The sequence below is a fragment of the Ursus maritimus genome, unplaced genomic scaffold (genome assembly GCF_017311325.1).
Source record: "Ursus maritimus isolate PB19 unplaced genomic scaffold, ASM1731132v1 scaffold_10, whole genome shotgun sequence".
Lineage (NCBI taxonomy): Eukaryota > Metazoa > Chordata > Mammalia > Carnivora > Ursidae > Ursus > Ursus maritimus.
Genome location: NW_024423344.1, coordinates 71,066,342 through 71,088,799, shown reverse-complemented (window position 1 = coordinate 71,088,799; position 22,458 = coordinate 71,066,342). Strand labels below are relative to the sequence as shown.

The following is a 22,458-nucleotide window of genomic DNA, read 5'->3' as shown; positions in this document are numbered from 1 at the left end:
TATTTGGAGGGGGTCCTTTGGGAGGTAATTAAGTGTAGACGAGGTCCTAGAGAGAGGGTGGGCTCTCATAACAAAATTAGTGTCCGTTCCACCACAATTCAGTGGTGAACATTCATAAACAACTGTTCAGGTTAAGAAATAAAATATCACCAGCACGCAGGAGCCCGTTTGTGGGCCCTCCCAACCACTACTCCCTACCTCTCTGCAAAGTAGACCTTCATTTTCAAGGTAATCACATCCTTGTTTCTCTTTAATATTTTGCCACCCAGGTATGCCTCCCTAAAGACCATAGTATGGTTTTGTTTTGCTATTAAATAAACAGACTCACAGACTATTGTTTCTGGTAATGACACAGGGGCTTATGTTGAATTCATCCTCTTACAGATATCAATTATAAATTCTGGCAAAAATATTAAAAAGAACTACTTGAAGGTAATGAATAGTCACCAAAGGCAGAACAAAACTGGAAGGTATTTGATCCTTGATAAAAGAGAACCGCTCTGAGTGAGATCTATGATTACAAAGCTCTTCCCCTCAAGGCAGCCATCCGTCCATGCAGTGTGGTGTGGTGAAATTAAAGCAGAAAGCCACACAAGCTTGAGATGTCAGAGAAAAAAGTCTGCAATTGCCAGAAAATCTAAAAATTAAGGGAGAAATCCCAGGAAGAAGGAAGATATGAGGACATTCCCCAATTTGCATATAATTTTTCCCTAAATCTTTGATGACCCCTGAGCAGCTCATGTACAAGGGAGACTCCAAAGAGTAAAGCAGAAAGAAAGAGCTGGAAGTCTGAAAGCACTGATCATAGATTTTAGCTACTGCCCACCAGAGAAGACATGGCATTGGATTTGAATTCCTACAAATTAGAGAGGTATTGTAAACACCTCAGGCTTTTCATGAAAGAAGGGCTATGCCTCAACAATAAAATCTATGTCTCAGGACTAAGAATCTAACCATAAGACTAGACTAAGTGCAAAACCAAAAGGCTCATCCTTGCAGAGTGAAAAGCCCAAACAAATTCAATTTAATAAGCCAGTAATTTAACTGCCCACTGAGTCAGCTGCCACTTAGGTCAACTACGCGAGCTACCACTCTTCAGAGGATGATTCCTTAATTAGGGTTTCTGCAACATACAGTGTACAATGTCTGGCATACACTGAAGAAAACAAAACCTAGACGTGTGAAGAAACAAGAAAATGTGATCCATACTCAAGAGGAAAAGTAATGATGCCTAGGAATAGACCTCAAAATGCCACATTCAGGCAGGAATAAACAAAACAAAACACTAAAGAAAAAAATAATCTAGTCTGAGACTTCTCCATGGCACTGCTCAGTGCCAGAAGACAATATAGTAATGTCCATAAAGATCTAAGAAGTAATGTGAAATAAGAATATTTTATTTTCCAATAGGGAAGCAAAAAATACACATTCATAAAAAGGAAAGCACAGGAAATGCAAACTCCTAAAGTCTTTCTAGGTAAAACTAGTCAGTGGAATATACACAATCAAAAATTAAAATTAAGAAAAAAAAAATAAGAGAACTCAAAAAAATAGAAAAGTCATCTGTGGTGAATTAAAATTGGCTACAATTTTTTTTTCATTTTCTGCAAAGAAATATGGGAGTTTTTTTCCTTCTACCTGGAATCTTCGATGGAAATGGTACTGGGCCAGTTTTAGGCTCAGCCTTTAAGGACTGGTAACCTTCAGGACGAAGGCCTCTCCAGTGGCTAAGGCTTCTCAGAGCTCCCTTCCAGATCTTCCTGAAGGATTGATATTAAGCACTAAATTCATTCTAAAAGACTAAACATCTGTGAAGATTATAGTTACAAAGCAGAATGTAAATATTATAATGATTGCAATGAGAAAAAGAACACTAACTAATAATGGCTCCCATTTCACATCATGTATTGGCCAAACGTCCTCATAACGGCCTACAAGGGATCTATGTGATCACCCTTCCATCCCGTACACTCTCTCTCCTCTTCCATTACTCTGCTCTTCATCAACTCCATTCCAGCCTGGCTAGGCTCCCCAGGGTTTCTGGACCTGCCAGGCATTCCTCAGGGATTCACTCTAGCTTTCCTATGCCTAGAATGGTTATCCCAGACACCTCTCCCACCTTGACTTTGTAATGAATGATTGGACTCCAACTTCTTCTGTCATTCCCACACGTGGCACACCTGGCCTTTTCTACCTTTGCTTTCCTACTTCTGCTTATTTTTTATTTACTAAATTACTATCAGTTTGCCTTCATTCTGTATTTCCTGTCTCCCCCTGACTACACTGTAAGTTCCACGAAGGAAAGAGTCTGTCCATTTTATTCACAGATGTATCCCAAACACCTAAAACAGCTTCTGGCTCAGAGTCAGTGCTTAACATATATGAGTTCATACAATTTGGAAGCTGGAAGGCAGGCAGGGAAGAAATGTGAGAACATCCTCTTTCCTCCCTTGTCTGCTAGGGAGTTAACATTGCATAAAATGCAATATATGTTTTTAAATGCATTCAACATCTTATGCTTTCCATAATACCCTCTCAATATTTATCTGAAGCTATATCATTCCTTTATTTGATATTTTTCTGTCAACTCACACACAATAATTTTAACACATCTAATTTTTACCAGAGCATGCAGACATGACGGCACTGTCGTAAGCTTGTCTCTTTATGCTGACAGAAAGGCCTTTTCATTCCCTTCATTTATCTGCAAAGGGACACATTTGGACCAATGCTCACTTAATATTAACAATATGTCCAACAATTTGGACATTTTTTTACTTCTGTCTTCGAACCTTTTTGCATTAAGTGAAATTTTTGTAATAAATATTTATCAGTTGTAAGAATTATAAAGTGAAATTCACAAAATAAGTTACTTACTTCCTTAATGAGTTAGCTCTACCTCTAAATGTTCCCAAAGTAGCTCATATTCAACATACACCAAAATAAGGGGGAAAAAAAAAAAGGACTGGCCTTAATCCTTTTTACCCCAACCTGTTTTCTTGGTGTCTCATCAAGGATGAGGCATGCTTATCAAATTGCAACTTGATAATTTAAATTTATCTTTGACTCCTGTCTTAACAAGGCATCTAGTTATCAAGCTTTCTCTGTTTTTAATTTTAATTAGTGTCTCAAATCCAATTCTGCTCCTTGATTCCATTGCCTGTGCTCAAATACCCTATGCAGGAGGAAGTCCAAATTCCTCCACACATCACTAAAGTATTTTGAGAATCTGCCTTTGATCACCTTTCCTACCTCAGTCCGTATCTCTCCCCAGCCTAGGCACCGGGCTTGCGTTCTGAAAAGCCCAGACAACTTGCTAATTACAGGTTTTCCTGCCCTTCATTAATTTTATTTTCTGTTTTCTTAGTCTTTACTAAAGTTCCCTTTGAAAAGCCCAACCTGTCTCAGAAGTGTGGAGGAAAACAAGGAAAGGTTGTCTGTCCATGTTTGTTTGTTTTAGTTTTCCCTCGAGCTGGAAATTTGAAAGGAGGTATAGTACACAGAGATGGTGAAGAGGTGTTGAAGGTATGGTCCTCGAAAGGGAACCAAAGGGATAAAATCTGAGGAAGGAAACACGACCAAAGGGCATATCCCACTATTGCTTCATCTGCTTAATCAGCTGTCCTGCCACTTGGAGAGATCTCTCACCGAATCCCACCATTGCAGTTTTGGATGGCACAGGTTTTATTAAAGAGATTATTACCCTGAACTTTGTTTTACAAAGTGCCATTGAACAGGAGCCTCCTGACATGATTGACGTACAACAGGTGCACAGTGGCCGAGCCCTTGATCCCACTCCGATGAATGGATGGCTAGTCTGGTCCTGGTCTATTCTCCCCAGGGTATTTTTGCCTCCAAGAGGGTCAGTGGACACTCCCAATAATAACTCTGAATGTAGGATTTGCAGGCTCCATAAAAGTTCAGCATGCATGAAGGAACAGGAGAGAGAAGTGAAGGAGGTTATCTCAGCCAGAGAGAACTATTCAACAGGATCACTGAAATCCCAAATGACTGTCGATCTGAATAAAGCCACAATAGGAAACAGAAGGCTTGTCTTTCATACGTGATCTTCAAGGCAAGCACTTTGTTTGGAAAGCTATTAAACGTTCACTACTCCAATGTGATCCAGATACCAAATGGAAGCCCGAGCAGTCAAATGGACCCATGACCTGCTGTGTCTCTGCCCAGGACGAGGCCAGAGTCAGGAATCTGCTGCTGGTTTCTTAAAGATGGTCTGTACCTGAGCTCAGTGCATGGAAAAGATTGAGGAGGATGACAGTGGAAATCAACCCCAGCCTCCTGACAGTGCACTCAGGTGTGCATCTGTTCCCTGATTCTGTGTTGTAATTAAAAAGAATGATTTTTACATATTTAGTTATTTTTCCATTTATCCTGATCTGATGCCTGAATTTGAATGCAGCTGAAGTTAAGGGTACTAATTAATTGTGAATCACTCCAATACTTGAATATGAGGCCTCTCGAGCCTAATGTGCAAATTTATGTAAAAACAATGTGAAAATTAGAAATGCATTGGCACATTTTTTTTAACCAGAACTGTAGCGTTCTGTCTAGTCAAACAGACTGCTCATTTGCAAGTTGTCTATATGCAAAGCGTTCTGCCCCTGGGAGCCTCAAATCTCCTTAGCAAGTCGTCTGAAATTTGAGAACAGCTTTGTTCTGAACCCGCTTTCTACTCTCTTCACTTTCTCTCCTCTGCTTCTAGCAGTGTGGACTGAAGGCTAAGTACAGATTTCACCTGGCAAACAGCAGCAAGCAGGGCCCAGAATAGGAAGCCCACCCTGAGACCAAGCCAAATCACCTGCCAGTCAGAAAGCCTCAAGTTTCCCATTGCAGGCCAGACCCGGTGAAGTGAAAGAGGCTGTTGGTGGGTAGGTCCTAGGCTAACTCTCCGGTGATGGTTGAGGTTAAGGCAGGGCAGCCGCTTTGAAAGCCCATCACCACTGCCCGTGTGTCAGGCTTTCAATTCTGCAGCTGCTCACGGCCTCGCCTGGGCGTCGTGGGAATAGCCAGAGCTGGCAGGTGCCGGGGTGCAGCGGCAGGGGGAGCATTTGGCTCCCCTGCCCTCGGCTGCCTGGCATCTGAGCCAAGAAGTGGGCCGGAGGGCAGTGCCAGAAGATGCTAGCAGGAGGCCGGCAGGGCAGGGCCAAGTCATTCCACATGTGGGAGTGGCAGGGGAGTCCTTATGGGAATTACCTAGCTAATCATTTAGCTGTGGGAGCAGAGAGGGTAGTGACAGAGACGGGAGGATTTCCCAGGAACTGGCATGTAGTCAGACAGAGCTAATGGCAACCCACCCATGCCAACAAAGGCAGCCCTGAAGCGTGACAGCTGAAGAGGGGCACCCCTGGGACAGGAGCTGCACCAACAATGAGGGTGAATCACTGTCACCCCTTAGGGACACTGCACAATGTTTTCCCAGCAGCACAATCCCAGATTGAAGGGACAGCACCGCTAGGCCCCCAGCACGGGGGGACATCTGACACAACTGACTCCTCTGCTTGGTGCTCACAGCCCACGTTTACTCAAGGTATGAAAAAGGTAATTCCCCATACTGAGTTGCTCTGTAAATGCTGTTCTCAGTTGTAACCAGGAAGCTCAATTTCCACCAGCTTCGGTGCCATGGTCGTCACCCTGACGTTGGTATTCTATGGCCTTGATACTCACAGCGTGGTCCCCTGGCTTGGCATCGTCACCATCAACTCTGAGCTTGTTGGAAATGCAAACATCCTGGGGCGCACCCTAGACTTCCAGAATCAGAATCAGCACTGTAACAAGATCCCTGGAGGATTCATGTGTTTTGAGAAGTTCTGTGCTAAGGTACTTCTCCTCATTTTCACCAAGCCAGACTGAGTTTCGTGGGGTCCAGTTATCAGCTGGGTAACTTTGACTAAAGCACTTCATTTCCTTGACCCTCAAGTCCTCATCTGTAAAATGGGTATGCTCATCCTACTTAATTTAACATGATGCAAGTAAACAACAAATTAGAATTTGTCCTATAAACTGAGAATCTTGATCTAAATACTCAATTTTAGGGGCGCCTGGGTGGCACAGCGGTTAAGCGTCTGCCTTCGGCTCAGGGCGTGATCCCGGCGTTCTGGAATCGAGCCCCACATCAGGCTCCTCTGCTATGAGCCTGCTTCTTCCTCTCCCACTCCCCCTGCTTGTGTTCCCTCTCTCGCTGGCTGTCTCTATCCTGTCGAATAAATAAATAAAATCTTTTAAAAAAAATAAAATAAATAAAATAAATACTCAATTTTATTTTCATGCTGCATCTTGACCCAATAATTATATATAAACTCCTGAGAACAGGAACAGTCTTCCCTCTACCTTTTTTTAATTTTTCTTACACACCAAGTATAGTTTTCTGCCTACAATGAGGTTGACTATTTGACATTTACAAAAATCAACCTCTCTTGAAACCTCCAACCACCGCCCCCACCACAAATAAAAAATCTGATTTCAATTCCTGACTCCAAGCACAAAGAGCTCCTGTCACTCTGACCTAATCCTCTGAGGTTCATCCCTCTAAATAATTGTATTGTCTCCATCTAAAACAGCACTTTGTTACCATGGCGACACACACATAATCACTTGTGTAATTGAGGGTGGCTCTACTAGCCAGCCCCCTTTCCACCAGACAACACAGAAAACATTCTACCCTCCTGCATGTTACTCTCCCATAGGTTTGCTTCAAGACCCTACACGTTTCTCAAACTTACATATACTTTATGAACACTATAGACCAATAGGAGCAGACCCACGAATAAGGTAGGAAGACAATTTGGGGGAGGAAATTGGAGTCTGGGTCCCAGTTCAGAGCCTGACACTGTTTGGCAATTTAACTTGTCACAGGATACTCGACTTTTCAGGACCCCACCGCCCCCATCTAAAGAGAGGTAAGGGAACAACGGGGTTTCCTACGGCTTCACCCTCCACTGTTCTGTCATTTGCTGATTTATTTCTAAGTGTCATTAACTGACATTATTTAAGAAACCTTCTGAGCATTAAACATTAACACAGCTCTTTTTCTATGGCACGGTTCATTATCATGCCAATAAATGATTAATTACAATTCTCTGACCGGACCAATAATTTGGCAGGACGTTTATGATTCATAACTTGTGCTGTGTTGTAATGTTACCTCTGAAAACTGACATACTAGCATTTATTGTTTTTTATTGCCTCTCCCAGGTGGCTTTTGAAAGAGAAAGCCAAGTGACACATGTTTAAGAAGGGTTTAAAAGTTTGCCGTGGTTGGATTAGGCATTATTTATCTAGTGAGGAGAAGAAGATTGGTACTTCTGTGGACTTCTGTGACCATCTGAGCAGCAAATCCAGCAATGAATAATTCAACGGGCTGTCCGGCCAGTGCGACAGTGTGCAATGGCACATCCTGTGTGGTAACTAAGAAAAATTTCAATGAGATTCTCAGTGTGGTACTGAGTACTGTCTTGACCATCCTCTTGGCTATGGTGATGTTCTCCATGGGATGCAATGTGGAAATCAAGAAATTCCTAGGACACATAAAGCGCCCGTGGGGCATATGTGTTGGCTTCCTCTGTCAGTTTGGAATCATGCCCCTCGCAGGATTCATCCTGTCAGTGGCCTTCGACGTCCTCCCCATCCAAGCCGTAGTGGTGCTTATCATGGGGTGCTGTCCCGGAGGAACCGCCTCCAATATCTTGGCCTATTGGGTCGATGGAGACATGGACTTGAGGTAAGCTATCTAAACCTCTACATACTGCAATCACATTGACTTAATCTTTTCAGAAGCCCATGGCACTGTGATGTCCCTCCCACCTGCCACTGATCTAGGGTACAACTGAGGAATTAAACAGAAGAGAATGAATGGATTCCCTCACCTCCCTGTACCGCTGTTTAGCTATTGGGATTTGGGGGTGATACTGGGTAGTTGTGCTTTTTAATCTAACTCAGCTGACAGGGAGTTGGATAATTGCCGCTTCTCTTTGGGAAAAGATTCAAAGCTTTTCAAAAAAGAAATGCTTTCCGAGCCACAAGTATACCTGAGAAAGTTTTCCTTGTCGGTACCAGCAAAAAAAAAAAAAAACAAAAAAAAACAGAACAAGCCAACCTTTGTCTATGGTGATGAGAAGTTCTGAGTGCAATCATGAAATCAAATTGTTCATTACACAGTAGAATCTATGCTGAGACAATGGTCAATTCCACAAATACAGCCAGTTCTTTGAACAAGCTTTTTCCTGGTATAAAGCCTAAGGAAGAATTTGTACGTTTGCTTCACTTCTACTGGCATTAAAAGAAAACAAGAAAAAAAAAAAAAACCCTACAGCAGCTTTTTTTAAATTATGCTTACCTTACTATAAAATAAACAGAAAATGGTTTCTCTGCTTCCCACAGAGTAATCTAAATTGCAATGTTTGCCCAATTCATCCTGTGCCAGTCTGAACTAGCTCTGAGGAAAAAAAAAAACAACTAATGGAAATAAGACGAAGCATTAATGTGATGAGACCGAGAATTTTAATGCTTTAGGTTGAATAGAAAAATGTCTTTTTCCTTACCTGACAATTCCTCATTTCCTGGGAAAGGTATGCATTTCTGCAAAGCAGCCAGGTGTTAATGTAACGAGTGCTTATTAAATACTATACAGTAGGCAATCAGCTCTGTTAATCACCAGCTACTATATTCGGAAGAGAGAAGCTTAAGGTATAGAAATGTAACCACTGCAAAATGTGACACCGTATTCCACGTTGATCCATTGCCTACTGAGCAATTGGGAGCCTGCCATCTCATCTCGGTTGGTGCTGATCCTTCCAAAGCTTTAGAAAAGCCACACCAACTGTGTGTCTGCACTTCATACATTTTTCACTTAAGGAAATACCATATCCTCCTTGCAATAGATTTTTTTTTCCCGAAGAAGTCCTGTAAAGAACAAAGGATGGCAAGTGGTGTTCAGGGTAGCTAATCTGTGAACCACCACATAGCAATAAAGTCCTTTCAGACTTCAACTTCGTTTGATCTGGACATAAGCACTCAGAGGTGACGATTCTCAAAGCCAGCACCCACTACACCAAGGGGAGTGACCTGAATTGAATACGGGACTTTGACGCCCGCTGAACAGCTTTTACATAATATTTGCAACTTTTCAGCAAAATGAAAGAGTCTTCTACCTCAAGGTAATGCCACATGTGTAATCATTTTGTAAGATGGAAAAGTATGCGTGATGCTGGGTTATTTGGCAGTTGAAACAGATTTCTTCCTGCAGGCTAAAACTGTTGGGACCTAATCTAAAAGCTCCAACTTACACTTTTCTGTGGTCTTAAGGAAATCTTATTTGTCTTGAAACAGATGATTATGTAATCCTATCTACCTCGTATAACAATTCCTATAAAAAATAAAAATATTAAAAAACAAGAACCAAAGTAGAATTTGAAACCTTGATAGGAGACATCCAGTGTATATGAATCGTTCAGCAAGTAAGTCAGAATTATCCCTGAATGGGACATAAGGCACTGAAATTTTTAATTTTCGTTCTGGAAAGTGTGTACTCCACAGATCCCCCTTGTCCTGCAATAACAAAATAACACCAACGGCTCTCCGGTCCAGCTGTCCCCTTGCTAGCAATTCCACCTATCCAGAACTCAAACAAGGCCCAGTAAAAGACTCTACACAGCCAAAATAAATCCTGCTTAATCTCGTAAATGTTCCTTACACAGGGCCTTCTTAATCTCCTAACCCTAGAGCTCTACTGTGCTATTTCCCAGCACCAAGAATGAAAATAAGAAGTGGGGCGGGGAACGGGGCACCAGAGGGGCAGGCCTGTGTCCCACAGCAGCAACTGGCCCAGAAAGCCTGACCTCAAGAGAGAAGACCCAAAATGCCGGCAAAGCAAAGAAGGCAACCACAAGACACGGCAGGCTCTGCATCACTGAATCTAGAGCCAAACAGCTCTATAAACACAGCACCCAGCAGACATTGCTGTATTTCAGCAGAGCGAGTAATAACGCCTATCACAACGGCTCATAATCATTGAAAGGAGTTAAATTATGCCACTGTGTATGATAATGACATTACGTATCGCATATGTTAAAGGAAAAAGTGTTCAAATATTGCTTTAAAGAAAATAAGGAGATTATCACCTCAGCTATCGGGAACCAGTTTTCCAACACTTTCTATTCTTCTGGAGTCAATTCTGTCCTCTAAGACCTTTACCTTCTTCACTTCCACTGGAACTCCAGCAATGGCAGCCAAGATAGGATTGTTTATACCAACAGGTATCTGTCCTGGTTACTAGCTGCTGGAACAGATACGACACAATACCAGCTAAACCACTCCATCTACATCAACCTTCCTGGATGTGGTTTCTGGGAGTAGAAACCACATCATCTCCCCCTAGGACCCCCTGTCCCCTCCTCAGCCCCACTCCCATCCCCCCTTACCCCATTGTCCCCCCTCAAACTCTTGCCCCCCCATTCCTCCTCACCCTACCATTTCTTCTGTACCTGGGAAGCCATTGCATTTTGCAATCTCTAGTGGAAAAATAAATAAATAAACACAACAACAGCAAAAAAGCAGACAGTTATCCTTAACAAAATTATAGACATTGCTCATTGAAATAGAGCAGGTGATACTTCAGCTCCTTCTCAGATCACTCCAGCCTAGAAAATTGTTGCAGGAATCTGATTAGTGTACAGGTATTTTCACCTGTTCCAGCTGTGCGGTGGGTATCCTATGCACAAAATGGTTCTGGGAGAAATGAAGGTGAATCTGCTGGTGGCAGGATCCACAGCTCAGGAGACACAGAGATGTCTGCCTGCTTTGTGCCTGCTGTATTCCCAGAGATCCCCCATTTTCAAACCTTCTTTCTTTGCAATGACTTCAACCACACCATGCAAGGACTTTTCCTTCTCGTTTTCCTTTCTTTGACTTCTTCTTTGGGGAATCCCTGAATCCCTGCTTATGCATCCTTTCTTCCACTTCCCCCAATTCCTTCACCACCATCTGTTAGCTATATTCCGTTAACTATTTTCTAGTGTTAATAGTTTCTAGATTTTCCTTCCACGTCCTTTGTTCTCTGGTTAAAGATTGTTACATTTTTCATCTTCCAGGTCAGTTTTCATGGTTACTTCAGTTGTTCAAGATCCCCAAACCTCTGGCTTATCACAAACTCAAAGCAATCTCTCCCATTTAAACCACAAAAATATCCAGCTCCTCTCTACTCTAAGAGCTAACCTAACACCGTTTGACTTTTTCTGTTTTTCCCTCTAAGTAACCAAGTTTTGTTTCTCTCATGTAGTATTTATTTTTATTTTACTAGCTAGTATTGACTAGGTACTACCAGGAGTCATACACCAGTACCAGTATTCCACATACACTGGTGTATTTAATCCTCAAGATAATCCTCTTGAGGTCAGTACTATTATTTTCTGCATTTGACAGATGATTAAATTAAGGCTCATAACCTTCACCAAAGTCACAAAGGCAGTACACGTCAAAATCAGAATTTGAATCCAGACCTAACCACTTATCCCCATCCAGACTCTTAACCTTTGTTCAACATGGTTTCTATCACTTATCACATCACCAGTTTCTAGCACCACCTGTATACACTTTGTTTGATCTTTCAAATTTGGTGTTTTGCTTCTAATATGATAACACTCTTTGCATTCTTCACCACTAATGTCACCAAATTCCTCAACATTTACTGAATTCTCATTTATTGTTTTTATTTCTAAAAAGAACAAAAGAAACAGTTATCCTTGGTAGTTAATAGAGCTAAAGCCGAAAATTAAAGACAAGAGATTTCTTTTTTTTTTTTTTTTTTTTTTTTTGCTTTTCTTACTTTTTTCCTCATTCCAATATAAACTTGTGGTAGTATTTCTATTGTTGACATCATGCTTCTTCTAAAATTTCAGATTTCATTCATATAAAATGATTTTTTTCTTTTGCTAATCTATTCCCCTACATTGCTTCCTAAAATTATAACCTGTGAATTTTTTTTCATCTCATTTTGAGTGGTTTGATATTGTTCTCATGTTACTTCAAATGGCATCAACTTCCGGGCCATACAGTCCCTTGTACTTCTGCAATGCCTCCTGGTCAAGGTGGCCCACTAAAGCTAGACCATTCCCTTCTCCAACTGCTGACTTGTCCTTCTTCATGGTCCTCAAGAAACTACTCTTGCCAAACTCAAACCATGGCACAACTTCATAAATTGCCTTAGCAATAATTCAAAATTGATGCTTTCCCAAAGAAATTTGAAAGAAAAAAAACAAAGAGAGAAGCAAACTTCCTTCTAGACATTGTTCTTATAGTTTAAAACAAAAACTCTTGGCCTTCTCTTTCTATACGATCCAGGTAGTGAACACTGCTCCCTTCGTGCACCCCCTCCTGTACTCTCCACTCTGGAAAGTACACAGACATACTGGAATAAAAGTGATTTCATTACGGCGATAACCTTAAATCCATTCTAATTTTTTTAAATAAAAGATAAAAAAGAGAATGTCAAAAGAAGGGAGAGATTTACAAGCTCCAGTATTTTAATTATAAGTAGGACTACTTCTGAAAAGTATAGTGTGGTTTTGGATTCTGCCTTAGCATCCCTTTTTTGTATCTAAATTAAGTTAACCTGTCACCATAATAGATGGAACTTCTTGGAAATGTTTTTCATACATCTCTAGCATTGGTTGGTGTTACACTATTTAAGCTCCATTAACACAAGTATTTTTTTCCTAAAATCTTTAAATGCATTTTAAGTGAGGTCATAACCAGTTTTTTTTTTTAAAATGTTATTAGGGAAGTTAAGCCCCCTGATAAACATTATTTCCACGACCCTTTCTTTATTTTCTTGTCAAAACTGCTTATTTAGATACATTAAAATGAAATTCCTCACCCCCAGCTGTTTTCCTTAGCACTGTGTGGTGTGGTTGTTGGTGTTTGGGGGGGGCGGGGGGGATGGGGTGGGGGCACAGGTGATGTAAATAATTTCACATTTTCTTCCAAGTCCACATATAATACCTTTAAGAAATTACTGCTTTGATAGTCTCCAATGCTACAACTTTTGGAGAACGACCTTTCAGAAAAATTTTTCCAGTTTCCTGATTCTGTATTATGCCAGAACACCACACACACACACACACACACACACACACACACACACACACTCTGGCTGGATGGCTAAAACAGTAACTGACTTTTAATAAGAGCCTTGCATTATTCTAAGTACTGGACTCATTGGGTCATTAGTCCTCACAGCCTATGAGGTGGCGACAATTTTATCTTCATTTCACAGATAAGGAAGCTGGCAAAGGGAAGTCAAGTAAATTACCCAAAGAACGTAGCACTGATGTAGTAAGTGGCCACGCCTGCTTCCAGCCCCGGCAGTGTCTGGCTTTAATGTCTGGCCCAGACATTTAACAGCTCGGTTCCCCAGAAGGAGAATGTGCCTGTGTACACATGGCCCTTTGACAGGACCAGGAAGACCCACTACCCAAAAACCTCTCTTCCGTCCCACTGTCACATTGCTGAAAATAGCACCATTCTGTATAAATTCTTCCACGTCAAAAGCCAAAGTCCACTTACCCAGCCAGGTCTGCTCACTAAAACACAGATGCTCTCAGGAGAATAGTATCAAACCTGGTTCTTCTGAGCACACATTTGGTAAATTTCTCAGCAGAAATAGAATCCAGTCCTCCCCTGCCTGCTTGCATATTTTCTTTCATTTTTTTAAGTCAGCTTCCTCTTTCTTTCTCAAGCCACAAGCATTGGGGCAATATTCTGTCTGCCTTCAAAAAGAGACACTGAGGCTCCCTCCCTTGGACATGTGTTCTCCTCCAAGGACCAGGGAGGCCCATCTCATCTCAGTACTGACAGACACGGCAAAGCCCCTAAAGTTTTGGCTGGTATAGATGTGTTTTCTCTTCTCTGATTGGAGGTCCAAAGGGTGGCATGTCCAAGCACCTTGTACCTTTTTTAACAATAAGTTTAAACAGTCATTAACTATCTCCCCTGATCCTCGAGAACCCATGGGGAGGGAGGAATGACCCAAGACAAAGTAGAAAAACAAATCCGGATCTCAGCATTTTGCCCAAGGCCGGGACCTGCACAAAGATGGGCACGTGTCTGTGTCCATCCATCGGCCTAGATGCTGCTGCCACCGGAGCGTCTTTTGCGGGACTTCCTAATCACGAATTGCACCATGAAGTAAGCTCTCCCCCTAGAAAGCCCAGGTGGACAAATCAACCTGCCCGTTTCCTTTCAGCATCAGCATGACGACATGCTCCACGCTGCTTGCCCTGGGAATGATGCCACTGTGCCTCTTTATCTATACCAAAATGTGGGTCGACTCTGGGACGATCGTCATTCCCTTTAATAACATAGGTAAGTAAGTCATCCTTCTGCTAGAGTTCTGAATATTCCCCTCTTATTGTCTGTTTATCTTCAGGACAGGCTCAGACCCAGCTAGTATTTACCTCCTGCGCCAGCCCAATCAGGATTTCATTACAAGTCACGCCTGCGTTTCAGTGCAGGTTGGCAGAATCTAAATGCCAAATCTTGACCCAAGGTCAAGGGAAAACTTGCTATTCCTTCATTGAAATCAGCAGAAAGAGGGGCTGACTTAAGGCACAGCCGTCTGGACCTCAGGAAGCCAAGACTGCTGGGGCACAAGAGGCTCTGTCCTTCCCGTAACCCACAGTACAATTAGTTCATGGGAACATGAGTTTCCTCCCAGACACTCAGATCAAAGAAATATTAAAAAAAAAAAAATCCACTAATGATTTAAAATTAGGGCACCTAGTAAGCAATCGTGAGTGTGGCACTGGGAAACTACCAGATGAAACATATTGCAGATAACACTCGACTGAGCCACCTCTTGATTCAGAAGTTGATTTACTGCCACAGTGTATCGCATGCCCCAGGAGTCGAGTCTGCTAGTCGTGACTCTGTCTCCACTCATGTTGCTCCCAGATGTTCACCCCCACCCCAAAGGGGCTGTTTTTCTGTTTCTGGGACAACAGATGACAGTGGGAAATTAAGTCATTTGTGTAACATGGGATCAAGGGTAAGATGAGACAGTTCCTGGCCTTCCCAAACTAGGCATTTCCCACAGAGCCGTAGTCATAAAAGATGAGATACAGGTGAGATAGCGCATACCACCAGGTACATAGCGTGCTGCATAGTCATTATTCAGCTGACGGGCTACTTCAGGAGGTGTGGGTGTCCATTGAAGGGAGCTTGGTGTAAGCGAAGCTAAGTGATGACTCAGAAGGATATTTGTAAAGGAATTCCTGTTGGCATGGGAAGCTGCCCTGGACTCATCTAAAATCTTTTCTATTTCTACAAAAGATTGTTTCTGTGATAAAAACAGGATTGGGGTCTACACAACTGAATTAGAGCAAACTTTGAAAACACTAATCAGGGACAACCTGTATTGGCACATCTTACTCAATTTGGGATTTTTTTCTGCACAAGGTACTTCTACTGATCTGGGGAACTCCTTCATACCAGAAAGAAGCTCCTGCAAACAGGTTTTAGGGTGACCCTGCAGAATCAGTCACCTGCTATGCCTCATGCTCCTTAACTCTCAGCCTGCTCCCTGGGAGGGCATCTTCCTTCATGTCAAACCATGTAGACTGCTTGTATGGTATGCATTGTAGGTCTCTCAAAGAACGTGTCTGCTGAGTAAGGAGTTTAATTCTATATTACTTATTGTTTTAAAAAATACTTTAAGCTTTAAAATATTCTCCTCTAGATATTCATTCCTATTTGGAAAACATTCCATGGCACTATTGAATGATTCTAACTATAGTATGAATGACTTATAGCACATCCTTTAATGTGAATAAATTTTGAAAGAAAGAGAACATGAGAAAGAGTAATTAGCACCTCAGTGGAGGTAAGGGTCATCAGAAAAGAGGTCAGAGCAAAAAAGAAAGAAAATAGAAGAGGAAAATAATTTTTAAAAAATTTAATGAGTTTGAAAAACAAAGATATTAACTCTGCTTATTTACCATTTTGCCCAGACTTGTTTTCCAATCTAACTTTCTTGTTATTGGTCTGTCTAGTCCTTCAAGAAAACAAACAACCTAATTACTTCACAAGTTGTTCTCACTACTTTTCAGAGAAGTAAGTTAAGGTCCAGGGTAATGGTTTAATTTGTCCCAGATAAGCAGTGAGCTGGAAGTGCCCCCTGGGCTGCGCACGCTCTCTGTGGGCAGGACTGCCAAGCCCAGGCTCCAAACGATGCCCACCAAGCTCTGAAGGGGCAACACTCCCGCTGAGCCCTTCCCATGGGGGCGCTGGGGTGGAGGAGGGTGGCCGCACAGCTGGCATTGCTGAAAACAGCTGCAGCAGGTTGCTGCCCTGCCCCCCCCCCCCGCCATCTGTTGGAGGGTGTCTAGCACCATGAACTATGCACCTGCTTCATCACCTAATTTCCATGGCAGCAGCATGAGCAAGACGTAACTCTACCCACTTCACAAACAGGGAAACCAGAGCACAGAGGGGCTGGATGGTTTGCACCGTCCCCACAGTCTACAAGGTTCCACTCTGAGTCGATCTGGCTCCCTAAGCACCCCGTGACTATCTGCCTCTCACTTTTATCCAACTTTCCTTCCTCCCATACGTGCTCTGTGAACTCGATTAAGGCCAAGTTATGGTTCACAGGGTGTAACTGCAAGCAGATGCTTCCCCATCTAACTGGACAGGCATGTGACACGGGCCGGGGGGAGGGAGGAGGTGGTGGGAGGAATGTGCAGGCACTTAAGGAAGACGGAAAACAGCTCTGAGAAGGAAAGAGAATCTTTACCCCACTGGGGAGTCAAGAGTCACACCAACCCACCTCTCCAGGTGGGAGCCACACACTCTGAGTGTGAAGAAGGTCAAAGAGTATATTTTCTGGTCAACTTCTAGTCCTGGAAGAATTGTCCCTGGACTCATCTGGTCAGAAGAGGAAACACGGTTTGGGCAGGTGGTCCTGCTTGTGTGCTTATCCTGTAGCCTTGGGCCACCCGGAGGAGATAAAGACTCTTAGCGTGAGGGGCCCAACCATGGTGTGGCAGGGGGAGAGCGTCGCTCCTTTCACAGGGTCAACATGTTAAAAATATATAGTGCCCAAGCCTAACCACCCTGACATTCCAAGCTCAGTATTTGCACCAATTTAAGGTACCACACTACAATCAATGCGTATCAAGATGGTTTTAATTTAAGGCCTACAAACATCACACAATTTAGGGAATAGTCTGGACACACCAGGGAGGAAGTCTCCCCCAAAGTAGCAGGATGTAAGGATACCCAAAGGGGATTTTTCTGGGGGCTCTCTCCAGTGCGCCTGCCAATGACTCTTTTCCATATCCTGTGTTCCACCATTTTCTCCCCATCCTGTGCTCCCATCTTTCTTTTTTTACTACTGTAGGTATTCCTGGCCATGACTTAATCCCTTTGAGAAATTTCTGGGAAAAAGTAACTGCTGACCTTTATATTGCCAGGAGGACCAGAAGGCTACAAAGAAATTATGTTTTCATCACTGTTGTGTTCATTTTAAATTCATATTTACAGCCCTGAAATCTAGAATCCATTTTCCAGTCCTCAATGAATCTACTCCAATGTTAAGCAAAAACCACTCTCAAAACTTTATTATTCAATTCCACTTTCCCCTACTGCTTTAAAAGGATATTTGAAAAAGAAACAGCCCATCAGGTGTTCTAAGTTGTTGGTACTATATTATATAAAAGCAGTGATTGGACCAATGAGTGTTAAGTAACATGGAGAAACAAACCACATGTCATGGGAACAGCAGTAAATTTAACACAGGGAAATTGAAGTATGACTCTTTTATCTGGTTGGGTGAGCACGTTCTTGCAAAGAATTATAATTACTTGAGAGGTCGCCAAATATATTATCTCACAGAAAATTTAAAGCATGCTTTTTCAACCTCTTCTCTCACCTCTCTGCTGTAGATTTGAATAACTGAGCTCGGTCTGAGCCAGAAGTCATTAGCCCATAGAATGCCTGGAGAATTTTGAACTTTTTGTTTTATTTCTACTACTGGGAAGTAACAGGGAGATGTAAAATATCTGTGTGTACCCCAGGACCATAAACATACACACGAACTTTAAAAAGGTATTTTTCCTAGGATATAACAATCTGAAGACCAAAGAAGCCAAGATTCCGACAAATTGAAACTAAGAAAGTGTCAGTATAAAGAGCACTAAAAAGGATTTATATCATCCATATTATCAGTGCTTTGCCAGTAATATGAAATTATTTACTGGAGTGGGTAAAGACAGAGTGTTGTTTTGCTTGAGTCTGTTTCGTGTGTTCAAGAAGGGAGACTGATCACGCTTTTTTCAAGCTGCTTACTCTGGTTTTCCTCTGTCTTGTGCTATGTGTTCTGCTGATGAAATGCCTCTTCTGTTATTTTTAGGTACATCTTTGGTCGCTCTTGTTGTTCCTATTTCCATTGGAATGTTTGTTAATCACAAATGGCCCCATAAAGCCAAGCTCATACTTAAGGTAAGCGTCCCATGCCAGGTTGCAAAGTCAAATGTTCCACAGGGTGAGTTCGAATAGTAGGTCTTTCCTGCTACCAAATTGGTTTTCTCATTATATCATAAATCTCCACCTAGGGAGACTTGACGTTGTTAGATAAGTCATCCACTCTTCTAGAACACCCTTCCCAGTCCCATCCACAGGGCAGAATTCTATGCCCACTTCGAGATACCCAATTCAAACAGTGCCTCCTGCTTTTACTCTACCCTGTACTCCCACAGCACTTGGCTCTGATCTCTGTTCTGTGGATCTGTGTTATAAAATAGACCTAGAGATCTGTTTTTTAAAACAGATTATATGTTTCTTGTCTCTGAATCCATATGGCCAGTTCAGCACCTGGCAACCGGTAGATATTAGTACCCATTAGTAATTAGTAATCATTCATTTCCCTTCACCAACTGTATTCTAGCTAGGTGAGATGGATATGGATAAAAGTGGTGTAATGACACAGAGGATATAAATATCCAGACATTAATACAGATAAAGATATAGATAGATACAGATGTAGATATACATATATCCCACTGATCAGGACACAAAATAAGCTAGCCGGTGTTCTCTATTCCTCTGGACCAAAAAACAAAAACAAAAACAAAAAACAAAATTAAAAAAAAAAGAACAACTTATAACCTGCAATTTTTTTTTTAACGTGAAAAGGAGAAAACAGTAACAACAGTGGTTTTGTTTGCATACGCTTTTTTAACTTTTGCAGTTTTATATCCTTTTCTCACTATCATCCTCATGAAAGGTGTCTAGGGCAAGATTTTATCCACAATTACAGATGCAGAAAGCAGGACTAAGAGAAGCTGTGTGACTTACCAAAGGAAAGAGAGCACAAGGAGTTGCATCTGAAGGCCAGGTCTTCCAGTTCTCGCTGACTGGGCTTTCTTCCTCTCCAACAAGGATAATTTGCAAGCCAGAACATCTTCTTCGGGCTAAAAGAGCACAGATATTAGAGGTCCTGCTATTTTCTTAAAAATGAGAACATAGAACAAGCACCAGAGTTTCCGGTGGGCTGACCACAGTTGTCAGGAGAGGCATACACAGAGCAGTGACTTCACTATCACAACTGTTGGGTCTGCTTGTGTCTTCCTTCCAGGTTGGGTCCATCACGGGCGCAATCCTCATCGTGCTCATAGCTGTGGTCGGAGGAATCCTATACCAGAGTGCCTGGATCATCGCTCCCAAACTGTGGATCATAGGAACACTATTTCCTTTGGCCGGATACTCTCTAGGATTTTTACTGGCCAGAATAGCTGGTCAACCCTGGCACAGGTATGGTGTTTTGGTAAATCAGACTGGGAATTTTCTTTTGTAATAACTATTGTATGCATTTGTTAGGGCTGCTGTAGGGAAGTACCCCAGACAGGGTGGTGTAAACAACAGAAATCTATCGTCTTACAGTTCTGGGGGTTAGAAACCCAAAAATCAGCCTGCCAGCTGGACAGTTCCTTCTGATGGATGTCCCAGGAATATCTCTTTGGTTTGAAGATGGCTGTTTTCACGTTGTCTTTCCTCTATGAGTGTCTCTGTGTCCAAATTTCCCCTTATTATAAGGATACTAGTCATACTGGATTAGGGCCCACCCTAATCACTTTACCTTAACTAAGTATATCTGTGATGACCCTATTTCCAAATAAGGTCATATCCCGAGGTCCTGGGCATTAAGACTTCAGCATATGCATTTGGGAGGACACAACTCAACCCATAACAGCTGTAAATACTGATAACAAATTCAAAATTTTTCACCTATAATAACACTCACCCCATTTCTGAATATGTCAAGATATAGATTCATTCATTCCTAAATTATACAAGCCCCCCAGAAAGAAAATACTGACCGCCTCTCTGTTGCTCAAATGCTTGGGGACCATTCCCCATACAATGTAGACTGAGCCCTTCCAATGTCTCATATTCTTATTCTCCAAGCAGAATAACTTCAGCAAAAGCACTTAGGCTGGCCTTATCACACACAAGGGCTCCTCCAGCCAGCAGCAGGATGGACTCACCAGCCCAAGGTGCTGATGTTAGAACTGGGGTTAGCATGTGTCTGGTACCAAATAGAAACTTTTCCTCACCTACCAGCCCTTCTGAATCCATGGGCAGAAAGCAAAGCGGGTGTCAGCATGGGAGCACATGACAGGTTGGGAAAGAGATGAGCAGTACTGAGTAGTGGGGAGTGTTACAGGTTGTCAGGCTAACCTGGGCCTACCACTTACTGACCTTGGGACCTCAGGACAGGCGCTCGCTCTTCCTCTGATTTTCTCATCTGTAGAATGGGGGCAATGACACCTACCTGGCTGATTTTTTATCAAGATTTAGTCAGAAAAACAAAACCAACTTAAAAATAAAGGAACTTTAACAAATACTCTATCTTGAGTGTTTTCTCAGCCCCTGCTCTGTGCTCTGCACTGTTACCAAGGGCATAATTGAAAAGAGTGAAATGAGCCTATTTTGAATTTATAGAACATCAATATAAATGATCCTGTTCTTGTCATATCTATATTTTTTATTTATAAATATCTGCTTTAAATGTATATGTATTATTCAATATGTAATTTTATTTATATTGAATAAATATATTACTTATTAATAAAGATTATGACATCATATAAATATTCTCTCTATATAAAAGGATATATACGTACATTGCACACATATATACATATATATATACACATATATAAAGATATACACAGACATATATAGACACACACATATAGATCTATTCCACTGCTTAGGGGGCCAAATAAGCCAGTCAGTGTTCTTTGTTTTTCTGGACCAAAAAAAAAAAAAAGTGTTATAATCTCTAAATTTTTTTTAATGAGAAAACAGGAACAACAGTGGTTTTGTTTGTATATGCTTTTTTAACTTTTGTAGAGTTTCATATTCCTTTTCTCATTATCATAACAATCATAAAAGGTGACTAGGGCAGGCACAGTTGGGTGGCTCAGTTGTTTAAGCATCCCACTCTTGATTTTAGTTCAGGTCATGATCACAGGGTCCTGGGATCAAACCCACGTCGGGATCCCTGCTCTGTAGGGAGTCTGCTTGTCTCACTCTCCCTATGCCCCTCTCCCACCCGCTCTCGCGCTCTCTCTCTGTGTCAAATAGAAGGATAAATCTTTAAAAAGAAGAAAATATAACTAGGGCAGGATTTTTCTATGTATATAGAGAGAATATTTATGTAGTATATAATAATATATATTAAGAAGTTATATATCTATGTAGTTTAAGTAAAAGTACATGTTGAATAAATATATACATTAAAGCAGATATAAATATATACACATATATGTACTTTTTCCATTGTATCTGCTTTTATTTTGAGAGAACGAGAGCACAGGTGCATGAGTGCAAAGTGGGAAGAGGAGAAGGAGCAGAGAGAGAGAGAGAGAGAAAATCTTCAGCAGGCCCTACAACCAGCATGGTGCCCTACGGGGCTCAATCTCACGACCCTGAGATCATGTCCTGAGCCAAAATCAAGAGTCAGACACTTAACCAACTGAGCCACTCAGGCACTCCCACATTATATCTGCTTCCAAAGTTATACAATAACACAGCAACAAATACTGACCATAAAAGCATAAATTCTCTTAATGTGTCTCGTAGGTGCCGAACAGTTGCTTTGGAAACGGGGATGCAGAACACTCAGCTGTGCTCCACCATCGTGCAGCTCTCCTTCACCCAGGAAGAGCTCAACGTCGTGTTTACCTTCCCGCTCATCTACAGCATCTTCCAGCTGGTCTTCGGAGCAATATTCGTAGGAAGTAAGGAATAATGCTATGCATATCACTGGTGATGTTCTTCCTTGAGAAATCCTTGAGTTGCTAAGATAGCATTTTTTTTTTTAAATAACCTTTTTGTAGCGGTGAATTATAATAAGTTAATTTAAATACCCTTTTTCTGGCA

At 41.8% G+C, this 22,458-nt stretch overlaps 1 protein-coding gene and 1 long non-coding RNA gene across 4 annotated transcripts in view; one reads left to right on the top strand and one right to left on the bottom strand.

Annotated features, from left to right (window-relative positions):
• The window catches only part of LOC121101269, a 116,308-nt gene that overhangs the window by 21,960 nt on the left and 71,890 nt on the right, over positions 1-22,458 (bottom strand). For 2 of the 3 annotated variants that reach the window (XR_005833240.1, XR_005833242.1), the window contains exon 4: positions 19,366-19,481. This is a non-coding gene — a long non-coding RNA (uncharacterized LOC121101269). Of the gene's footprint in view, positions 1-13,578; positions 13,724-19,365; positions 19,482-22,458 lie in introns of those variants that run through there. The other variant, XR_005833241.1, reaches the window with a different exon arrangement.
• The window catches only part of SLC10A2 (solute carrier family 10 member 2), a 23,874-nt gene continuing 7,762 nt past the window's right edge, over positions 6,347-22,458 (top strand). Inside the window, exons 1-5 of the mRNA XM_008685041.2 lie at positions 6,347-7,738; positions 14,258-14,376; positions 18,422-18,510; positions 19,646-19,821; positions 22,159-22,316. Of these exons, the coding sequence (XP_008683263.1) occupies positions 7,362-7,738; positions 14,258-14,376; positions 18,422-18,510; positions 19,646-19,821; positions 22,159-22,316 (919 nt within the window). The 5' untranslated portion in view covers positions 6,347-7,361. The remainder of the gene's footprint in view (positions 7,739-14,257; positions 14,377-18,421; positions 18,511-19,645; positions 19,822-22,158; positions 22,317-22,458) is intronic.